This window comes from Anser anser (assembly GCF_964211835.1).
Source record: "Anser anser genome assembly, chromosome: 5".
Classification (NCBI taxonomy): domain Eukaryota; kingdom Metazoa; phylum Chordata; class Aves; order Anseriformes; family Anatidae; genus Anser; species Anser anser.
In genome coordinates, this window is record NC_139725.1 from 36953984 (window position 1) to 36973497 (window position 19514).

The 19514-nt window shown below is 70.7% G+C and overlaps 5 protein-coding genes across 8 annotated transcripts; 3 read left to right on the plus strand and 2 right to left on the minus strand.

The window, feature by feature from the left end:
- Positions 1 to 1218: 1218 nt before the first annotated feature.
- Positions 1219 to 3802, minus strand: LOC310899956 (zona pellucida sperm-binding protein 3-like). Its single transcript, XM_083837108.1, has 9 exons — positions 3556 to 3802; positions 3154 to 3323; positions 2653 to 2765; positions 2447 to 2550; positions 2192 to 2363; positions 1992 to 2103; positions 1746 to 1914; positions 1542 to 1676; positions 1219 to 1469 (listed from the first exon to the last, which is right to left on the minus strand). The coding sequence occupies exons 1-9, from the start codon at positions 3617 to 3619 to the stop codon at positions 1258 to 1260; spliced, it is 1251 nt and encodes a 416-aa protein (XP_083693234.1). The 5' UTR covers positions 3620 to 3802; the 3' UTR covers positions 1219 to 1257.
- A 574-nt stretch (positions 3803 to 4376) lies between these two features.
- On the plus strand, positions 4377 to 6461 carry CBLIF (cobalamin binding intrinsic factor). Its single transcript, XM_083837100.1, has 8 exons — positions 4377 to 4531; positions 4648 to 4827; positions 4986 to 5129; positions 5225 to 5368; positions 5445 to 5849; positions 5926 to 6070; positions 6152 to 6270; positions 6352 to 6461. The coding sequence occupies exons 1-8, from the start codon at positions 4450 to 4452 to the stop codon at positions 6411 to 6413; spliced, it is 1281 nt and encodes a 426-aa protein (XP_083693226.1). The 5' UTR covers positions 4377 to 4449; the 3' UTR covers positions 6414 to 6461.
- Positions 6462 to 6723: 262 nt separating this feature from the next.
- Positions 6724 to 8225, plus strand: MRPL16 (mitochondrial ribosomal protein L16). The gene is made up of 4 exons (XM_083837109.1): positions 6724 to 6833; positions 7234 to 7296; positions 7388 to 7536; positions 7698 to 8225. The coding sequence occupies exons 1-4, from the start codon at positions 6791 to 6793 to the stop codon at positions 8181 to 8183; spliced, it is 741 nt and encodes a 246-aa protein (XP_083693235.1). The 5' UTR covers positions 6724 to 6790; the 3' UTR covers positions 8184 to 8225.
- Positions 8226 to 8320: 95 nt separating this feature from the next.
- Positions 8321 to 13617, minus strand: STX3 (syntaxin 3). 4 transcript variants are annotated; one of them, XR_014584739.1, is made up of 11 exons: positions 12709 to 13617; positions 11948 to 12028; positions 11771 to 11870; positions 11580 to 11654; positions 11424 to 11491; positions 10639 to 10747; positions 10442 to 10515; positions 10212 to 10346; positions 9875 to 9985; positions 8836 to 9407; positions 8321 to 8729 (listed from the first exon to the last, which is right to left on the minus strand). XR_014584739.1 is itself a non-coding variant. In XM_083837103.1 (11 exons), the coding sequence occupies exons 1-10, from the start codon at positions 12736 to 12738 to the stop codon at positions 8858 to 8860; spliced, it is 861 nt and encodes a 286-aa protein (XP_083693229.1). In that variant the 5' UTR covers positions 12739 to 13609; the 3' UTR covers positions 8321 to 8729; positions 8836 to 8857. The 4 variants fall into 4 exon arrangements, 3 of the variants coding, with proteins under 3 accessions (XP_083693229.1, XP_083693228.1, XP_083693230.1); XM_083837103.1 differs by having other exon boundaries at positions 8836 to 8935; positions 12709 to 13609; XM_083837102.1 differs by having other exon boundaries at positions 8321 to 9407.
- A 117-nt stretch (positions 13618 to 13734) lies between these two features.
- Positions 13735 to 19474, plus strand: PATL1 (PAT1 homolog 1, processing body mRNA decay factor). The gene is made up of 17 exons (XM_083837099.1): positions 13735 to 13869; positions 14013 to 14124; positions 14236 to 14525; positions 15269 to 15463; positions 15546 to 15647; positions 15754 to 15843; positions 15997 to 16211; positions 16285 to 16374; positions 16544 to 16727; positions 16941 to 17064; positions 17186 to 17283; positions 17366 to 17425; positions 17505 to 17653; positions 17866 to 18025; positions 18374 to 18529; positions 18669 to 18760; positions 18901 to 19474. The coding sequence occupies exons 1-17, from the start codon at positions 13855 to 13857 to the stop codon at positions 19052 to 19054; spliced, it is 2286 nt and encodes a 761-aa protein (XP_083693225.1). The 5' UTR covers positions 13735 to 13854; the 3' UTR covers positions 19055 to 19474.
- Positions 19475 to 19514: the final 40 nt, after the last annotated feature.

The window sequence follows — 19514 nt, forward strand, 5'->3', positions numbered from 1 at the left end:
GCCCCGGGGCCGCCCCCCTCCCGCACCGACGGGCGCCGATTGGAGCCGCCCCGTGATGTCAGGGGCGGCCCTGGCGGGGGGGGGGGGTCTGGCAAGGGGAGGGGGCGCCCCGGTGCTCGGACCCTCCTACCGGAGGGGTACCCAGCGCCCGAGTCCCCCCCCCGGCCCCCGCTCCCACCCTACCCACTCGTGGGCTGGGGGGGGGGAAACACGCGAGGGGCGTGCTAAAGCCGGGAGCCCCCCCCCCCGCTTCGCAGCCCCCATCGCGCTGTTTACAACTCAAAAGGGAGAAAGGAGAAAAAAATAAAAAAATAAAAAGCCCTGCAGCGAGTTCCTGGAAGAAGGCTCCATCAAGGGCCATTAGGCGCAGGAACGTCTCCTCCCCGTGGGCAGCGATGCGCGGAGCGGAGCCCCCCCCTCAGCCAATGCCGCCGGGGGGGGGCTGGAGCAGGAGCAGCTCCTGGGCACCCCCAGCCCAGCTGGGTCCCCACGTCCCCTGCCCCGCTCCCCCGGACGCCCCCGCACCACAGCCCCCGGTGCTCCCCCCGCTACGTGCCAGCTCTGCCCCCACTTTGCTGGAGCAGCCCCCGGAGCCACGGCAGAGCTGGCATCACCCCAACCCCCCCCCCCCCGGTGCCCCCCGCAGCAGCTGTGTTGACCCAGCCAGTCACGAGCACCAGTACATCCCAGTACATCCCAGTGCCGGCTCCTCTTCCCCTGGCCCAGGGCCACCGCATGGCCTCGCCCTTGGGCTCCCGGTGTTTTGATCCTTCTCAGTGGCACCCTGCCAGGAGCAGAAGCCGAGGGCTCGGGTGTAGAGGAGCAAACAAAACCGATCGCTAATTAAACATCCCGCATTCCTCGACCCTCCCCTGCGACAGGATCCTGCAGCCCTCACCTTGCTGTTGAGCAACAGCATCCCACCGAGCCGCATCCCCTTACTGGGGACACAACCCACCCCCACCACCTCCACGCTCACCCCCTTCCCTGCCAGAAGCCCCATCTCTGCCCCCGGCACCCACGGGAGCACCCCCAGTTAAGGGATGCCTCCACTGTGGGTGCATTTTTGGACAACACAGAGGAAAGCAAAGAAGGGTGCAAGCCCCCGGCATGGTGGGCAGCATGGGGTGTCCAATGGGACACTCAGGGGTACACGGGGGCACCAGGACAAGCCGCAACCCCAGTACCCAGGGACGCACCCAAGACACCCCGCAGCAATCCAGCTTTGTTCCGCCTTTATTGCCAAAACAGGTGGGCTCACGCAGCAGCAGGGTCCACGGGAGGAACCTGGGCACCATCACCTCCAGTGGGGGCCATGGCCACAGCGCGGGGCTCCCCCGGTGCCACCACCTGGTGCTGGCTGCGGTAGCGCCGCGCGGAGCAGTAGCAGCCCAGCACACCCACGGCAGCAAGGATGGAGCCCATGGCCACCATGACCAGCGTGGTGGCAGGAACCGGGAGCGCTGTCCCTGCGGGGGGAAGCAAGGAGGTGAGGGGGCACAGGGGACCCCCACGTCCCACGGTGGGCACCCCGCACTCACCTGAGTCCCTCTGGTCCCCACGCAGCACCGGGGCCGAGGGGCAGTGCGGCGGGGCTGTGCCAGGCTGCGGTGCCGTGTGCGAGCTGGGTGACGCCGAGAGCAGCCGCAGGTGGAGGCTGGCTGTGCCCAGCAGTCCTGCAGGGAGACACCGTGGGCAGCGCTGCGCTCGCAGCACCAGCACCATCCCGTACTCCCAGCTCTTACCTGCTCCGCTGTCCCGCCGCCGCCGGGCCCTGCAGCCAGCTGGGGAGCCGCAGCAGGAGCAGTCGGCACCGTCCGGGGAGCGCCAGGCGGCCGCCGTGCGGTCATAGGAGCAGGCCTTGCTGCCACCGGCCCCCGCCACCGCTGCCCGCAGGTGACAGCGGAGGAAGATCTGTGGGGACAGGCACCCTCCTGCCAGAACTGCCCCACAGGGACCCCACCGTCCATCCCTGCGCCCCCAGCACGCACCTGGGGGCTGGAGGTGTTGGGGAAGAGGAAGGTGTCCAGCTGGAAGCGCAGTGCACCGCCCCTGCGCTGCGGGAGGAACCGCGAGCGGCCGAGCCTTCCATCCAGCAGGCACCTGGGGAGGGCACAGAGGGGACAAGGTGGGCACAGCCGCCCCCAGCGTGGGACACGGCGCTACACACACCCCCTGTCCCCGCACTCACCCGCCGTCCCCGATGAGCTGGTACGTCACCTGCGACGCCGCACCAGGGCTGGCCACACACTCATCCACGAAGACTTGGAGGGGCAGGCGCGTGTCGGCAGCCACCGATGCCTGGATGTTGATCAGCTCGCCCAGCACGAAGGTGGGCAGGGGCAGGCGGGAGGACCAGGACCCTGGGGACAGGCGGCCGTGTGTGCCTGGTGCCACCCCCTGCTGCAGGGTCCCAGCGAGCGGGTCACGGGGCTGCAGCACTCACGGTCATACGCGTCCAGGGCGAAGCGCAGGCGTCTCCGGTGGGCGACGGTGGAGCCGAAGGGGACCCAGGTGGGCTGCACAGCCCCCGAGGAAGCGCTGCCCCTCCTGCAAGGCAGCACCCTGCAGCAGGGCAGCCCTCCCTGCTGGGACGGGGGGCACACTGGGACCAGGGGTCCCGGGGCACGGCACGCAGGGCACTGTGCTCACCTGGGGTAGCGGCACTCCACGGGGAGGGAGAAGGGAGCGGGGTGAGCCACGGGCCCCGCAGCCAGCGGGCGGTAGTGGAGGACGTTGCTGTAGCGGATGGTGTCTGGGAGGAGCTGCGGGAACCACGAGACACAGGGCCAGAGGCGCCACCCGGCTCAGAGCAGTGTCCCCTCCCTGCTCCCAGCACCCATTTTTGGGGGGGGACCAGGAGCCGGATTTGTGCTGGGGCTGACCCAGGAAAGCTTTACCTACCCCTCTGCACCCACCCAAAATCCCAACTGGTGCTCCCACCCAGGCACAAGTGCCCCAACCCTCCAGGCTCTGCTGGGATCCGCCCCTTGAGGAGCTCACCTGCAGGTCGAGGAGCCAACGTGCCCGCCTGGCGTGACTCCCTTCCCACAGGGCAGGGGGACGCCCGGCTCCCAGCCCTCCCGTGGGGGCACACTTCCCCCCAAACACCTCCACCAGGGACACATGCTGGCACCATCCCCATCCCCTCACCTGCAGGATGGTTCCACAGGCCGTGAGTGGGTGCTCCAACCGGTACCTGCCCCCGTCAGCACCGGTCACGCCGCAGCCAGAGCCCAGCCACAGCTCCCTGATGGCTCCGGTCCCCAGCAGCCCAGCCGGCACTGCCACTGAGAGCCACCCACTGCCACAGCGCACCTGGACTGGGATGGGATAGGGAATGAGCCAGGGGGGGACCCAACCAGGTAGTGCCCTAGCACAGAGGGAGCAGGAGACCCCCCCCATTTACAGCCAGAGGGGGGCAGAGAAGGGATCCCTGCAGAGCTGTGATGATCCTGAGGGAGCAGCCCTTAACGCAAACCCACCCTGGAGAGGGAGAAAAATACAAGGTGGGGCACAGCCACCATGCCCCGGGGGCACCCCCTTGCCTCTTACCCAGGGCATCCCATGCCCTGGCTGTGGTCACAAGGAGGAGCGTGAGCCACCCCTGAGCCTTCATCACAGCAGAGAAGATGGAGGGTGAGCAGGGGTGGGCCCGCTGGGGGCTTTTACACCTGGCCCAAGGCCAGCTGCCCCAATGGGAGGGCGGGCGGTCCCAGCCGCCCCCTGCGCCCAGCTGCGCCCCATCACTGCTGGGCTGCCCTAATCTGGCCCCACTCCTTCCCCTGTCCCTGCTCCCCGTTCTCCCTCTGGTCCCCTCCCCGTCCTCGTCCCCGTCCCCGTCCCTGGGTGTCAATGCACAAGGGGGGCAGTGACAGCCCGGTGGGGCAAAGCACCCTGTCCCCAGCACCGACGTCTCCACAGCTCGGACCCCTGCCAGGGGACACCCAGGAGGGGTTGGTGACCCTGCCACGTCCTCGGTGGCTCCTCAGCAACGCTGGGCCACGTCCCAGCTTTTCTCCCTGGCAGCAGAGGGTGATCTGCATGCACTAGAAGGGTCATTTTGGGGCCAGTTTGGGGGGCAGAGGGTCATGGCATGGGCATACCAGGTGGGGCCGGCACCAGGCACGGTCTCGGTCTCAGTGCCAGGCATGGTGTCGGTGCCAGGCGCGGTCCCAGCGCCAGCTGGGCTCAGCCCAAACCTGTTCAGCTGGTCCCAGCCCCGTTCAGCCCAGCCCAGCCCCATCCTGCTGCACCACAGGCCAGCTGGTATCCTTGGAGCACCCTTGGGTGCCTGTGCCAAGCACGTAGATAAGCCACTAGGTGCTTGGTGGTGCCAGGACAGCAGGGCACAAAAGGTCACCCCGTCTCTGCAGGAGACAGCTTAAAAGAGAGAGGACGCGGCGAGGGACAGGCACAGCGCAGACTGCTGGCCCTGAGGACGGGAGGATGCTCAGCGCAGCTCTCAGCATCGGGGTGCTGCTGGCCCTGCTGGGCAGCGGGGCGGCAGGCACAGCTCCCCAGGGCTGTGGTGAGTGCCAGCCCTCCTGCGGGGACACTGGCGGAGGGACCGGGGGCAAAGCCCATCAGGGAGGGCGCGGGGTCTCTGGCAACATCCCAGCGAGCGCCCGCTCCCTCTCGCCCCAGACATCCCGCCCCAGGAGCTCACCCGGATGCTGCAGATCCTGGAGAGATCGGTAGCAGAGTCCGAGATGCCGAACCCCAGCGTGCTGCTGGCCTTCAACCTGGCCGGAGCCACCGGCAGCAATGGCCGGCAGCACCTGCTCAAGCAGATCGAGGAGGACGCGGTGAAGAGAGCACAGAAAGGTAAGGGGGTGCCTCGGGGGGCACCCCTGCACCCTGCCACCCCTGCTGGCACTGTGGGGCTGGCTGTCTCCCTGCTGCCGGTGGCAGCTCAGCCCCACTGGGGTCAGGGTCCCTGCTCCAGGCACCCCGCACGCCCCGGCTGCTTTCTGTCCCCACAGACATGTCCTCAGGACAAGTGGCCCTGTACACCCTCGCCCTCCTCTCCTCCTGCCACGATCCCCGGCACGTCGAGTCACAGGGGCACAGCGTCAACCTGCTCCAAGTCCTGGAGCAGAAAACACACAAGGAGGTGGCCAGACTGGGTACGGGGGCTGAGGGGGGCACAGGGCGGCGCAGGGACCCCACTCCCCACCGCACACTGTCCCTCCGTGGGCTCACGGCACCCCACTGCTTGCAGAGGAGTATGGTGTCCCGCTGACCACCCTGTACAGCGTGGGCCTGGACGTGCTGGCGCTGTGCTTGACGAGTACAGGTGACTACGAACAGGATGCCATCATCCTGGCCAAGCAGCTGCTGAACCCCGAAAGCCAGATCGATGTGGGTAAGGGTCCCCCCCAGCCCCGTGCTCCCGGTGGCTCTGCCCCTGCCAAGCAGGCGGTGACACCGAGACCATGCAGACACCCAGGCTGTGGTGGCGCTGGCGCTGGAGTGTGTGTACAACCGGACAAAGCTCCATGACACACTAGACCTGCTACAAGAGGCGTTGAAAGAGGTGGCCAACAGCTTCCTCGACAAGCAGGCAGAAGGGAACGGCGTGATTGGGAACATCTACAGCACGTCGCTGGCCATGCAGGTGCTGGAAACAGCCAGCAAGTTCTACGCCCCACGGGAGTGGGACTGTGCCCAGGCTTTCTCTGCCGTCTACAGCTACCAACTGCAGCAGCCCATGGCTGTTGCCCAAGCGCTGCCGGCCCTGGTGCACAGACCCTACCTCGATGCTGCCAGCCTAGACTGCAGCGTCGTCGCGGTCACCATCCCGCAGCTGCCCCTGTCCCCAAGCCAGGATATGACGGCTGAGGAAGGTACCGGCCACCCCTAGCCCCGCAGGGCGATGCTGTGGCCCTGCCGCAGGTCCCAGCCCGCCCCTCTGCCCCCCAGGGCCCCCGATCACAGTGCACTACTCCGTCAGCAACAACCTGAAGGGAAAGCCCTTCGACTTCTCCACCACCGTGAGCGTCCCAGCCGGCTCCACGCTGCTGGCTGTGCTGCAGGCAGCGGAGGAGGCCAAGCCCAAGGAATTCAGGTGAGCGGCGGGGGCAGCAGGGGCGGCGGGCGCTGCTGCCACCACTCCAGCCCTGATCCCACCACCCGGCCTCGCCCGCAGCTTCAAGACGAAGCCGACGTCCTGGGGCCCCATGGTGGTGTCCATCCACGAGCTGGAGGGCAGCGAGGCCGACAGGACCTTCTGGCAGTTCTTCAGCGGCGCTGACTCGCTGCAGGAAGGTGGGCAGCGGCCGGGGGGCTCGGCGGGGCTGTCCTGGGGGAGCCCGGCAGCCTGGCCTCACGCCCGTACCATCCCCTCAGGGGTCAGCGTGTACAAGCCGCAGGACGGGGAGCACATCCGCGCCGTCTTCAGCACCTACTGATGCCGCCGAGGGGCACCGCAGCGTCAATAAAGAACCATTTGCAGCACAGCCCTCTCTGCATCCCCTTACGGCCATGCCTCGCGGCCCCTCTCGCCTCGGATGGGGCAGCGGGATGGGGATGGGCCCCTGGGGGAGCACAGCGTGGGGGGAGGCCGTGCCGGGAGCCCTGCCCGGCGCCCTGCGGGCTCGGTGGCCACACCGGGGCGGCTGCGGGGGGGGGAGGGGAGGGGGAACCGAGCGCTCCCGGAACCCAAGTTCCGCGGCGCGGTTCCCGGGTGCGCCGAGCAGGGAAAGGGGACGGACCGGCGGAAGTGCGCCCCGCCGGGAGGCCCGGGGGGAAGGACCCGGATGGCGGCGCCCCGAGGGCACTTCCGGCCATGGGATGGTGGCGGCTGGCGCGGCCGGCGGTGGCCGGCGGAGGTCGGGGGGGAACCGGGAGGGGGCTGGGGGGGACCGGGAGGGAGCGGGGAAGACCGGGAGGGGTCGGGGGGACGGGACGGGAGGGGAGGGAGGGAGGCTGGGGGGGACCGGGAGGGGTCGGGAGGTGTCGGGGGAGGGCCGGGGGGAGCCGAGGGAGATCCAGGAGGGGCCGGGAGCGACCGGGGGGGAAGCGGGAGGGGGCTGGGGGGACCGGGGGGACAGGGAGGGACGGGGGTAACTGGGAGGGGGCTGGGGGGACAGGGGAGGAAGCGGGAGGGGGCCGGGGGGGGGACCGGGGGAGGCTGTGGGGGGCCAGGGGGGACACTCCCGGGGCTGCCGGGATGCACGGCCCCCCCCCTCAGTGCCGCCGGTGCCCGCCCTGACCCCGCTGTGCCCGCAGGTGCCGGTGGCGCCGCCCCCCGTGCGGCCCTCAGGAGCTGGGCGATGCCCCCCGACTACAGCGGTAAGGGCAGGCAGGGGGCGGGGGGCGGCGGCGGCGGGGCCCGGTGCCCGGTTCCGGCCCGGGCGTAGCGGTGAGCCCTGTGTCCCGGCAGGCGTGACGTTCCCCGAGAGGACGAAGCTGAAGTTCATGGAGAAGGTGCCGGCCGTGCCCAAGGTGCAGCGGGAGCCACGGCGGCTGCGTGACATCCGCGGGCCCTCGCGGGACGCCACCGAGCTGACGCAGGGGCAGTACGGGATCCTGGTGAGCGGGGCGGAAGGCTGGGGCCATCCCGGTGTCCCCACGGGGCCTGCAGCCAGCAGACGTCGGCGTGAGACCGCTGCCCCCCGAAGCAGGGGGAAGGCGGGGGGCACCGGCACGACCCGGCCCCCGGCAGCTGCCCCTCTGCCCGTGCCCTCCCGCAGGCGCTGGGGGGCGGCTACCTGCACTGGGGGCACTTCGAGATGATCCGGCTGACCATCGGGCGCTGCATGGACCCCAAGACCATGTTCGCCGTCTGGCGCGTGCCGGCCCCCCACAAGGCGGTGACGCGGAAGAGCCTGGGCCACCGCATGGGGGGCGGCAAGGGCCCCATCGACCACTACGTGACGGCGGTGAAGAGCGGGCGGCTGGTGGTGGAGGTGGGCGGGCGCTGCGAGTTTGAGGAGGTGAAGCCCTTCCTCACGCAGGTGGCCAGGAAGCTGCCCTTCCCCGCCATCCCCGTCAGCCGCGACAGCCTGCAGCAGATGCGGCGGGAGGAGGAGGAGAGGAGGCTCAACAACCAGAACCCCTGGACCTTCGAGCGCGTCGTCACCGCCAACATGCTGGGCATGCGCAAGTACCTCAGCCCCCGCGACCTGGAGCTGAAGGGACGCTACTGGGGCAAATACTTCCTGAAGCACAGGGTGTAGGCAGCGGGCAGGGCCGGGAATAAACCCTTCTTTGAGAACGTGCGTCTGCTGCTGTGGTTTCTGGTGGCTCAGACGTGGGGATGGGACACTGGGAGGTGACTGATGCATCTCCTCCAGACAACACCCCGGGACAGAGCGCGGGTGATCTCTTTATTCAGAAGGAGGGGCCCGGTGCGGGTGCGGCATGTCTGGAGAGTGGCGACACGAAGGGATCGCCGCAGGCGAGCTCCAAGCAAGAGGAGAGCCTCCTCCTGCGACACCGGGCGAGGCCGAGCCCTCCGTGCGCTGCCCCGGGGAGGAGCACGGCTCCTCCGGCCGCTCCGTGCCGGTGAGGAGGGAGCTGCTCTGCGCAGGACCCCGGATAGAGGGCAGGAAGCGGGGGGGGGGGGCTTTGGGGCACGCGCTCGGCGGCGGGAGGGAGCGGGAGCAGGGCAGGCGACCTGCGCTCCTCCGGGCTGCAGCGGAACGACGTCCTTGGGGCTTGGCGGGCAGGTCCTGGGGCTGGAGCCGCGGGCAGGATCATCCGGGCAGGAGGGGGAAGGCCACCTGCCAAGGGGGAGCAGGGGAGGTGGCTGCCCCTATCCCTCCGCGACATCCCCGCCCAGGGAGGGGTGTCACCGCCACCCCCCCGGCCCCGCGGGCGCCCCGTCACCTGCAGGCAGCGGGCGGGGGCCTCAGGCGAAGATGCTCCCGATGCTGGCAGCCAAGATGACGGCGAGGATAACGCAGCAGATCATGATCATGATCTTCTTCTGCGTGGGGAGAGAGCGGCAGTGAGGCCGGGACGCGAGCGGCACGGGCAGGGGGGCGAGGGACGGGCTGGGAAGGCAGCAGGGCAGGTGGGAGCGGTGCTGGTGTCCCCGGGAGGGGCGGCCACGCGCCAGCGCGGGGAGCAGGATGTGTCCCCGCGTCGGCCGCTGTCACTGCTTGTTCCTCTGGGGCCCCTCGCTCCCGCTGCCGAGAGGCAGGTCGCCGGGAGGTGGTTTATCAGCACCGGCAAAGGGAATCGTCGAGCCCTGGCCCCTTCCCCCGGGGGACACGGGGATGGTCCAGAGGAACGCAGGTGGTCCGGGGGGAGCGGGGACGGCTCGGGGGTAGCGCTCCAGCGGAGGCAGAGGGAGGAGGTCGAGGGGGCAGGCGTGGGTCCAGGAGCAACGCGGAGAGGAGGGAGTGGAGCCGGGAGGGTCCGCAGGGAGACGCCAGCGCTGGGACGGTTGGGAGCATCTAGACGAGGGGAAGGGGGAGGCGTCAGCTCCGAGACAGAGCCACGGGGGCGAGGGGCTGCAGAGCCAAGCGCAGAGACGAAACCCAGCCCCCGAGCACCGCAGGGCCCCAGCGTCGCAGAGCCGAGCACCTGGCAGTGCCCGGTGGCCTAGCCCCAGAGGCAGCAGCAGGAACCGAAGCACTGCAGAGGCACAGCCCGGCACGGGGGCGCAGAGCCCCCCGCTGACACCGGAGCAGCGAGAGACCCCCAGCTCTGCCTGCCCCCGGCTGCTTACGGACGGCAGCACCAGCCCGGGGGCTACTTCTTGTTCAGCCCCACCGTGAGTCCGATGACGAGGGCAACTGTCCCCAGCGAGACCACCACAAAGGGGCGCAGAGGGACGTAGCGGGTGCCCTGGGGATGCTGGGGGCTGCCGGGGGGGGGGGTGGGGACACTGTGGGGCGCCGGGGCCGTCGCTCTGTCTCACCCTCCTGGCCTCGCTCTGGTACTTCACGGCCTTCTTGGTGTCGGCCACGGCACGCTCCACGAAGCCCACGGACTGGTCCATGTTGTTCTCTATGCGGTCAATCATGGCTCCCTGCGGGGCGGGGGGGCAGCAGAAGGAAGGGGGGAAGCACACGGCAGCTCCTCGCATTGCTGGGGGGGCACAGGACGTGCTCCCAGGGGGACCGGGATGCTGCGCTGGGGGGCGCCCCCTCCCCGGGGACTCGCGCAGGGGTCCTTGTGTCCCCATCCCGTCCCATGCCCAGGTCCGGGTCCCTGCCCGTCCCCCCCGCCGTCCCCTGCCCGTCCCAGCGCCGTGCCTGGTTCTCCACCAGCATGGCGATGTCGACGAACATGTCATGCAGCTCCTTGATGCTGCTCTCCAGCCGCACGATGTCCTTGTGCCGCCCCTCGATCTCGCTCAGCGCCTGCTTCGAGATCTGCGAGTCCACGATCTGCGGGGGGGGTTTGGGGGGGGGGGAGGTCAGCAGGGGCGGGCCGGGCCCCCAGCCCTCCGTGCCCCCCATGCCCCCCGTGCCCCCGGGCTCACCCCCGAGGTGAAGATGGCGGGGTTCCCGCTCTCCAGCATCTCCTCCAGCTCCTCGTCCGTCGTGTTCTTGCCGGCTGCGCGGGGTCAGGGCCACCACAGGCTCCTCCCATGCCACCAAAAGGGGGCGGGGCGTGTGGGATAGGCCCCGCCTAGTTTTTTTGGGGGGGGGGGCCTGCGGCGGGGGAGGGGGCACGCACTGATCTCCAGCTGGCGCTGGATCCGGCCCTTGCTGCGCTCCCGGAAATCGACCTGCGCCTCGTTGTACTTGGTCATCACGTCGACGAATTTCCGAGACAGGACCGAGTGCTGGGGACGGGATGGCGGGGTGGGGACGTCAGGATGGGGACATCAGGACAGGGACACCGCGGGCATGGCGTGTCCCACCCCAGGGGACGGGAATGGGGACACTGGGAGGGGGGCGTGGAGATGGGGACGCCTTGGGCACGGTGCCTCCCAGCGTCAGGGGCCAGGAACAAGAATTAGGGACAGGGATGGGGACGCTGGAATAGGGACACTCCAGGTGTGGCCAGGACCAAGAGTTCGGGATGGGGACGTTGGAATGGGGACATTGGGATGGGCAGAGCCTGGGCACGGCATGTCCCTCCCCAGGGAACGTGACTGAATGCTGGGGATGGGGATGGGGACATCGGGATGGGAACGCTGGGATGGGGACGCCCTGGGCATGGCATGTCCCAGCCTCAGGCGACAGGACCAAGAGCTGGGAATGGGGACACCGGGACAGGGAAATTGGGATGGGGACACCCTGGCCATGGCGCGTCCCAGCCACAGGGGACAGGACCATGGACAGGGGCATGAGGCTGGGGACACCCACGGGCACCAGGGACAGGAATGAGATGTGGATCGGGGGACACCCAGGCAAGGCACGTCCCCAGCCCCCAGGGGACAGGAATGAGACGTGGGCCCGGTGACTGGGGGGTGACGTCCCACCCCGGGGGACAGGGACGGTGCCGCTGGGCCTCACCTGGGACTTGCGTATGCGCAGGTCGGCGGAGGAGCGCTCCTCGTCCTGCTCGATGTTCCTCTCCATGCCTGCCAGCAGCGAGACCCCCACACACACCCATCAGGGCACCGTGCACCCCCCCCGGGGGACCCCCGGGCCAGGGACGTAGCCACTCACTCTTCAGCTTGTTCCGCACGCTGTTGGCCATCTTCTTGATGTCGGCCGTGAGCTGCTCCAGCTCGTCTTTGGTCTCTGCGGGGACAGCAGGCCCTGAGCCGCCAGGGAGAGGGCCCAGGGAGGGCCCCCCCAGTCTTGTTTGGGGGCTTGGGGAGGAGGGGGGGACACACGCATGGGGCCCCCACACTCACTCTGCTCGGGGATGGGGGCCGAGAGGATGACGCTGTAGAGCTTCTTGGCCTCCTCCACGTTCTCCGAGATCTTGTCGATGTTCTGCCGGGTCTCCTCGATCTGGGGGGGTGAAGGGGGGGGTGTCAGGTGGCAGCCCCCCCACAAGGCCTCCCCACCCCGCCCTTGCTGCCCCGCACCTCGGCAAAGAACTCGTCCATGAAAGCCGTGTTGTCAACAGCGATCTCCAGCTCGTCGGCATCGTCCTCCGCATCCTGCTTCTGCGGGGGGCACCGGGGGGACGCTCAGGGGACCCCGGGGACACCCGGAGGCAGGTCGGGGACGCGGGGAGGGGACACGGGGGACCCCGAGCAGCGAGGGGAGGGGAGGGGGGGCGGCCGGGTGCCATCTGCGCCGGGCAGAGCGGGGCTCACATCTGGCCGGGGGGAATTAACGGGTTGCTGGGCTGGGGCACGGCGAGGGGACGGGGACGTGGATGGGGACGGGGCGCCCCGGTACGGGGCTGTACGGCCCCGGCCTCCACCGGGGGCTCCCCGAGGAGGGCTTCTCCCCCCCCTCACGGCACTGTCTTCACTGGGGTAAAAATAACGCTAATCCCCCCGCGCCCTCCCCAGCCCTGATCCCGGGCGCTGGCTCCGTAATCCCCGCTAAATCCCGGCCCCACGGGAAGGGGGGGGGCTGTGCGCCGTGGGGCGGGGCGGCGCCCCCAGACCCCCGACACGGACGGAGCGTGGGCCGTGGGACCCCACGCGTGCCCCGCACCCGCTCGGGAACCGGGGGGCTCAGCCCCACGCACCCCCCCTCTCCCCCCCGCGCCCCGCCGTGGGGGCAGCGCGCGCTGTCCGGGGGACGCCCCCCCGCCCCCCGTTCCCCCCGCCCCCCGCGTGTCGCCCCGCGCCCCACGCGTGTCCCCCCGGCACGTCCCCGCGGGGTCGCCCACCGCCCGCAGCTGCTCCAGCCGGTCCTTCATGGTGCCCGCCTGCCGCCGCCCCGCATCGGCCCCGCCGCCCCCCGGCCCCGGCCCCGCGCTAATCCCCGCTGACGGGCACGGCGGCGGCGCCCGGGGCAGGGACGAGGCGGAGCCGCCCCCACCCGCGCCCGGGGGGTGGCCCCGCGACGTGGCGTGGGCACGCGGGGGGGAAGCCGGGGCGCCGGGACCGAGGGGGGCCGGCGGCCCACGGAGGGGGGGACACGGCGCCGCGTGGGGAGCGGGGGGACGCGGCTGGGGGGACACGTCCAGGGGGCACGGCTGGGGACGGGGACACGTCCAGGGGACGGGGACACGGCTGCGTAGGGGGACATCGTCCAGGGGATGCGGCTGGGGGTCACTGGTCCACAGCAGTGACACCAGTGGGGGACTCGGCTGTGGGTGAGGGACACGTCCAGGGGATGTGGCTGGGGGGACACGTGCAGGGGACAGCGACACGTCCAGGGGACGGGGCCATGGCTGCGTATGGGGACACGTCCAGGGGATGCGGCTGGGGACCGGGACACGGCCGGGGGTCGCTGGTGGGCAGGGGTGACACGAGTGGGGGACACGGCTGGGGATAAGGGACACGTCCAGGGGACATGGCTGGGGGGACGCGTCCAGGGGATGGGGCCACGGCTGCGTATGGGGACACGGTGAGGGGACACGGCTGGGGACCGGGACACGGCGGGGGGGCGCTGGTGGGCAGGGGTGACACGAGTGGGGGACACGGCTGGGGACGGGGACACGTCCAGGGGCCGGGGCTGTGCGGCCGGAGCTGGGCTGCGGGGCGGGGATGGGGTCGCGGCGGGGAGAGCGCGGCCGGGCAGGGGGCACGGCGGGGGCAGCAGCGCGGGGGTGCCCCCGGTACGCCCCCAGCCGGCGGGGAGAAAAGCGCCGGCGGCCCCTTTAAGGGCAGCCCCGCGGGGGCGCGGCTCCTTTAAGGCTTCCCTGCGGGGGGGGGCGCGGGGGCTCCCCGTTACCGGGCCGCTGCGCACGCGCCCGCGGCGGGTGACGTCATGCGCGTGCGCCCGCGGCGGCGCATGCGCGGCGGGGCCGGAGCGGGCCGCGCGGAGCCTGCGGGCGGGGGGCGCCGCCGCCGCCGCCGCCGCCGCCGCCATGTTCCGGTACCCGGTGAGCGGGGGCGGGCGGGGAGCGGCGCTGCGGGGCCGGGGCGGGCGGCGGGGCCGGGGCAGGTGGGCCCGGTCCCGGGCTCGGTCCGGGCCCCGGTGGGCCGGGTGCCGGTGCCATCGCGCTGACCGGTGCCGCCGCCGCAGTCCCCGGAGGAGTGCCCGCTGGACGAGGAGGAGGACGGGTTCCAGGCGCTGGGCGAGGAGGACGAGGACATCGACCAGTTCAACGATGACACCTTCGGGGCCGGGGCCGTCGGTGAGCGCTCGCCCCCCGCCCCACTCCCCCCCCCCCCTCTGGTTCTCCCCCCGGCAGTCGCTCACCGGCGCCCCGTTCCTCCCCCCCCCCGTTCCCCGTTCCCCCGCGCAGACGACGACTGGCAGGAGGCCCACGAGCGGCTGGCCGAGCTGGAGGACAGGCCGCTGGGCGCGGGGCAGCGGGCCGTGCCGGGCGGCGAGGACGCGGAGCTGCTGGGCGAGCCCGAGGACACGCTGGCGGAGCGGCTGACGCGGCTGGTCATCGACAGCGAGCTGGAGGACCCGGCCATCATGCGGGCTGTGCACACCAGGGCCCCCGGCGCGCAGCCCGCGCCGCTCAACGCCGGCATCTGGGACGGCCCCGCCGTGCTGCGGCGCATCCGGGGGCCGCTGCTTGCTCAGGTACGGCGGGGCGGGCCCCTCCCCGGCAGGGCTTTGCCGCCTGCTCTGGGGCAGAGCTGCTGGAGAACGTTCAGAGAAGGGTTGCGAGGATGGGGAAGGGTCTAGAGGGGAGGATGTGTGATGAGCAGCTGAGGTGCCTTGGTTTGTTCAGCCCACACAGAGCAGGCTGAGGGGAGGCCTCATGGCGGCCTGCAGCTCCCTCACGAGGGGAGCGGAGGGGCAGGCGCTGAGCTCTGCTCTCTGGGGACAGCGACAGGACCCGAGGGAACGGCATGGAGCTGGGACAGGGGAGGGTCAGGCTGGGGGTTAGGGAAAGGTTCTTTACCGGGAGGGTGGTTGGGCACTGGGACAGGCTCCCCAGGGACGTGGTCATGGCACCGAGCCTGCCGGAGTTCACAGAGCATTTGGACGGTGCTCCCAGAGAAATGATTGATCGCCAGTGGCGTCAGTGCTCAAGGTTTAGAGCCATTGGTTTCTCGAGGCATTGGTTTTTTTGGTCGTCAGTGAAGTAAGAGCTGGGGTTTTAAGTGCTGCGTGGCCAGCCCTCTCCCTGCTTTCCAGGAATGCTGGCCGTGGCGTGGGGGTCTCTGACACCGGGGAAGCATCCTGGGACGTGGAGGAGCTCTGCGCCCCATCGTGCTTTCCCAGTGCTAAAAAGCCTGTGCAGATGTGGCGGCGACTTGCCACCACGTTCAGCCCCGGGGCTCTTATCTCTGGGGGGTTTCCTCCGTTTCCCCTCGCAGGAGATGCCTTCGGTGTCCGTGCTGGATTACGCTCTGCCCCAGAGACCCCCGCAGGCTCGGGAGGAAGAGAGGGACCCCTCCGAGCGGGCGCTGCCCCGCCGCTCGTCCTCCCCCGTCATCGGCAGCCCCCCGGTGCGAGCGGTCCCCATCGGCACCCCTCCCAAGCAGGCTGCCGTGCCCAGTTTCAACCAGCAGGTACCGCCTTGGGAGCCGGTGGTGGCTGGGGGCTGCTGTGTGAGGAGCCAGCAGCTGCAGCGCGCCGTCTCCCTGCTCCTAGATCCTGTGCCCGAAGCCAGTCCACATCCGGGCCAGCATGCAGCAGCGCTACCCCGCTCCCTACGGCGAGAGGATGTCCCCCAACCAGCTCTGCAACGTACCGGTACTGGGACGCCCCTCGCTCCTCCCCGCGGCCGTTCCGAGCGCCCTGGCTGCGTCGCCGTGCCAGGGCTGTGACGGGCAGCCCTGCTCCCTTCTTTTCCCCCCAGAACTCCTCCCTGCTGGGCCACCCGTTCCCCCACAGCGTCTCTCCCGTCCTCACCCACCTGCAGAGAGCGCAGCTGCTCGGAGGAGCCCAGGTATCGCCCTGCTCGTTTCCTCCTTCTGCCCCCCCAGCGGGCGTCCTGTCTTCCTCTTCACAGCTCCACAGGAGCCAGCCCTGTGCTGGCCACGGCCACCCAGCCCTTGCCGTTTCCCCCCTGGGCTGATTCGTGCTCCCTCCGCTCCTCCAGGCCGGCCGAATGTCTCCCAGCCAGTTCGCCCGAGTCTCAGGCCTCGTCGGGAGCCCGCTGCCCTCCGTCAATCCCAAGCTGCTGCAGGGCAGAGTGGGGCAGATGATGTCTCCAGCCGGCGGCTTTCGTGCCTTCTTTGGGGCTGCCCCAGCTCCGCCGCCCCCGTCGCAGCCGCAGCCCCCACCGGGCCCCGCATCCCACCTGCAGGGCTTGAGGTAGGCGCCGCGCCCCCCTCCCCGGGGCCACGCGCCCGCCCCGTGCTCACCCCGAGTCCTTGGCTCCCCGCAGGCCCCAGCCGCAGATGTTCCGGCCAGACACGACCCACCTGCACCCCCAGCACCGCCGGCTCCTGCACCAGCGGCAGCAGCAGAACCGAAAGTGAGCACCGGGTGGGCAGGAGCACGGGGAGAGGGGCTGCCCGGCACGGGGGGGCATCCCCCCCCCCTGCTCCGGGGGGCCCGTGCTGCCGGGGCTAGCCTGTGCACCGCTCTCTGTCCCTTCCTGTAGCTCCTGTGTGCTCACGGGTGCCCTTCTTGCCTCCTGCCAGCCAGCACCGCAGCCTCAACGGCTCGGTGGGGGACCGAGGGGGCCACCGGGGCAGCCACCAGGAGCAGGCTCGCAAAGACCCCTACGCTAACCTCATGCTGCAGCGGGAGAAGGACTGGGTGTCCAAGATCCAGATGATGCAGCTGCAGAGCACTGACCCCTACCTGGACGACTATTACTACCAGGTACCGGCGAGGCGAGCGTTAGGGAGGGCGGGGGAGTCGTCCTTTGCCTGGAGAAAGGGGGGCTGAGGGGCGACCTCGAGCTCCTGGAGGAGGACGTGAGCGTCTCTCCGTGTCCCGGGAGGAGGATGGGGCACAGGCTGGGGAGGCCGCGCGTTGCCTCGGTCCTCGCCGGCTGCGTTTCTGGGGTCCCAACCCCTCCTCTCCCCGCCTCAGAACTACTTCCAGAAGCTGGAGAAGCTGGCAGCAGCTGAGGAAGTCCACGGGGACGGTCCCAAGAAGGAACGCACTAAACTCATCACCCCTCAGGTGGCGAAGCTGGAGCACGCCTACAAACCAGGTCAGCACTCCCTTCTCCGGGCACCCCAGCTCTGCGGGGAGTGGGGAGCGGCTCCTGCCGGGGCCGGAGGCGAAGCGGGTGCCGTGGTGCTGACGCCCCCGCGTCCCTCCTGCCCCTGCAGTGCAGTTCGAGGGCTCTCTCGGGAAGCTGACGGTGTCCAGCGTGAACAACCCGCGGAAGATGATCGACGCGGTGGTGACCTCTCGCGGCGAGGATGACGTGAGTCCTGCCCCTTCCCGCCGCTGAGGTGGCCCCGCGGTGGGAGCCGCCGCGCGCTGACCTGCTCCGTCCCTCCCGGCAGGAGACGAAGGAGAAGCAGGTCCGGGACAAGAGGCGCCAGACGCTCGTCACCATCGAGAAGGTGAGCTGCACGTCCCGCCTCCCCGCGGGGCTGCTCCCCCTCAGCCCCTGCCCCGTGTCGATCGCCGTCTCTCCTGCAGACGTACAGCCTCCTCCTGGACGTGGAGGACTACGAGCGACGCTACCTCCTGAGCCTGGAAGGCGAGCGGCCGGCCCTGATGGGCGAGAGGAAGCAGAAGATCTGCGATATGTACGACAATCTGAGGGGGAAGGCGCCCGGGCAGGAGAGGTGAGCGGACCTGGAGGCTGCAGCCCGTGGGCGCTCGCAGCAGCCGATGCTGCTTCCCGTCACGCGGGCGGGATGGACGCGGGGGTGTCACTGCTCTCCCCGTCCCCGTTTTTGGATGTGGGTGTTTCCCGGGGTGTCGGGGTGCCTCTGGGAACCCCCCGGGAGCGCTCCAGCTCCCCGCTGAGTCAGCTCCTTCCTCCCCTCTGCGGCAGGCCGAGCGATGACCACTTCATGCAGATCATGTGCATCCGGAAAGGAAAGCGCCTGGTGGCCCGCATCCTCCCCTTCCTGTCACCCGAGCAAGCGGCCGACGTCCTCATGGCGACGGCCAGGAACCTGCCCTTCCTCATCAAGAAGGACGCTCAGGACGAGGTGACTGCGCCCCGTGGCTGGGAGGGTTCCCCTCGTTTGGCCCCCGCCCCGATGCGCCCCGAGCTGGCTCTCCTCTCCAGCACCCTGTGCCCCGGGGGTGCCCATTCTCTGGGTCCACGCCTCTGCTTCGTTGGGTGACAGCAGCGGCCTCCCCTTCTGGGCGGGAGCTTAGCCAGCGTGAAAACAGCGGCAGCTGCAAAATAAACCCCGGCTCGTTTGGAGAACGGGGGGGTGAATTATGAAGGGAAACCACTAGCATAAATTAAAAGCGGGGCTGTGCAGCTGTAGGGATACGGGGGGAGGATGCGGGGCCGGAGGGGCCTCTGACGGCTCTGCCGCTGCCTGCAGGTGCTGCCCTGCCTGCTGAGGCCCTTCTCGCACGTCCTCTACCACCTCCCCCTGGGGACGGTAACCAGCCTTGTGCAGCAGCTCACCAACCTACCTCAGAGCGCAACCGCGCCGGCGCCCACCAACCTGCACCTCGCTGCTGTGCTCCAGAACAAGGTGCGCCTCCCCGCCCCCCCGGGGGGCCAGCAGCTGCGGGGGCAGGGCTGGGGCCGCGCTGCAGCCGCCTCCTGCCCTGCCCTGCCGCCCCCCCACCACCCAGCGGGGCCCCCCTGACGCCTGGTGCCTCTCCCCGCAGTTCGGCCTGTCCCTGCTCTACCTGGTGCTGAGCCGCGGGGAGGAGCTGCAGAGCTCGGACACGAGCACGGAGCTGATGCAGGACAACCAGTGGTGAGAGCCGGGAGGGAGGCGGGTGATGCCCAGGGCAGGGCTGGGGGCGGGTGGGCTGCGGCTCCTCCACCGCAGCGCCGGGGGAGGCCGCGGCGTGCCCTCCCCCCCCAGCGCTCGGTTTCGGCGCCGTGTCCCTGCAGGACGGAGCTGATGCTGCTGGCGACCCGGGAGCTCCTGCGGATCCCGGCGGCGGCCCTGGCCAAGCCGGTGTCCCCCCCCTCCAACCTGCTCGCCCTCTTCTCCCGCTACGTCGACCAGCAGAAGCTCAACCTGCTGGAGACAAAGCTGCAGTGAGCGGGGACGCAGCGGCCGGCACCGGGGCCTCTGCCCCGCCGCCCGCCCCGTCCTCCCCCGGCGCCAGCTTAGCGCCCGCCACCCGGTGGGAGCCCCCCCCGCGGCTCCTCGGCACCGGGGCGGGGCGGGGCGGCTCCCCCCGGTGCCCCCGCGCCGCCTCCGCACCGGGCGGGGAGCCTGGCACCGGGAGCCCCCGGCCGCCCCCGCGCCTCTTTGCACACTCGCCTCGTCTTCCCCGCCGCCCCCCCTCCCTACCCCCCCCCCGGTGCGCGCGGCCCGTACCGGCAGGCGGAGCGTTTGCACAGCCGGGGCCCCGCGGCCGCCCCGCCGCCAGGCGCGGGGCCCTGCCGGTTGCGCCCCGGTACCGTTTGTAACTTTCCATTTTTATAGGGATGTAAATAAAGAGCGTTGTGTACTGCCGCCTGCCCGCCCCTGCGCCTCGTCCCGCCCCCCCCCCGCC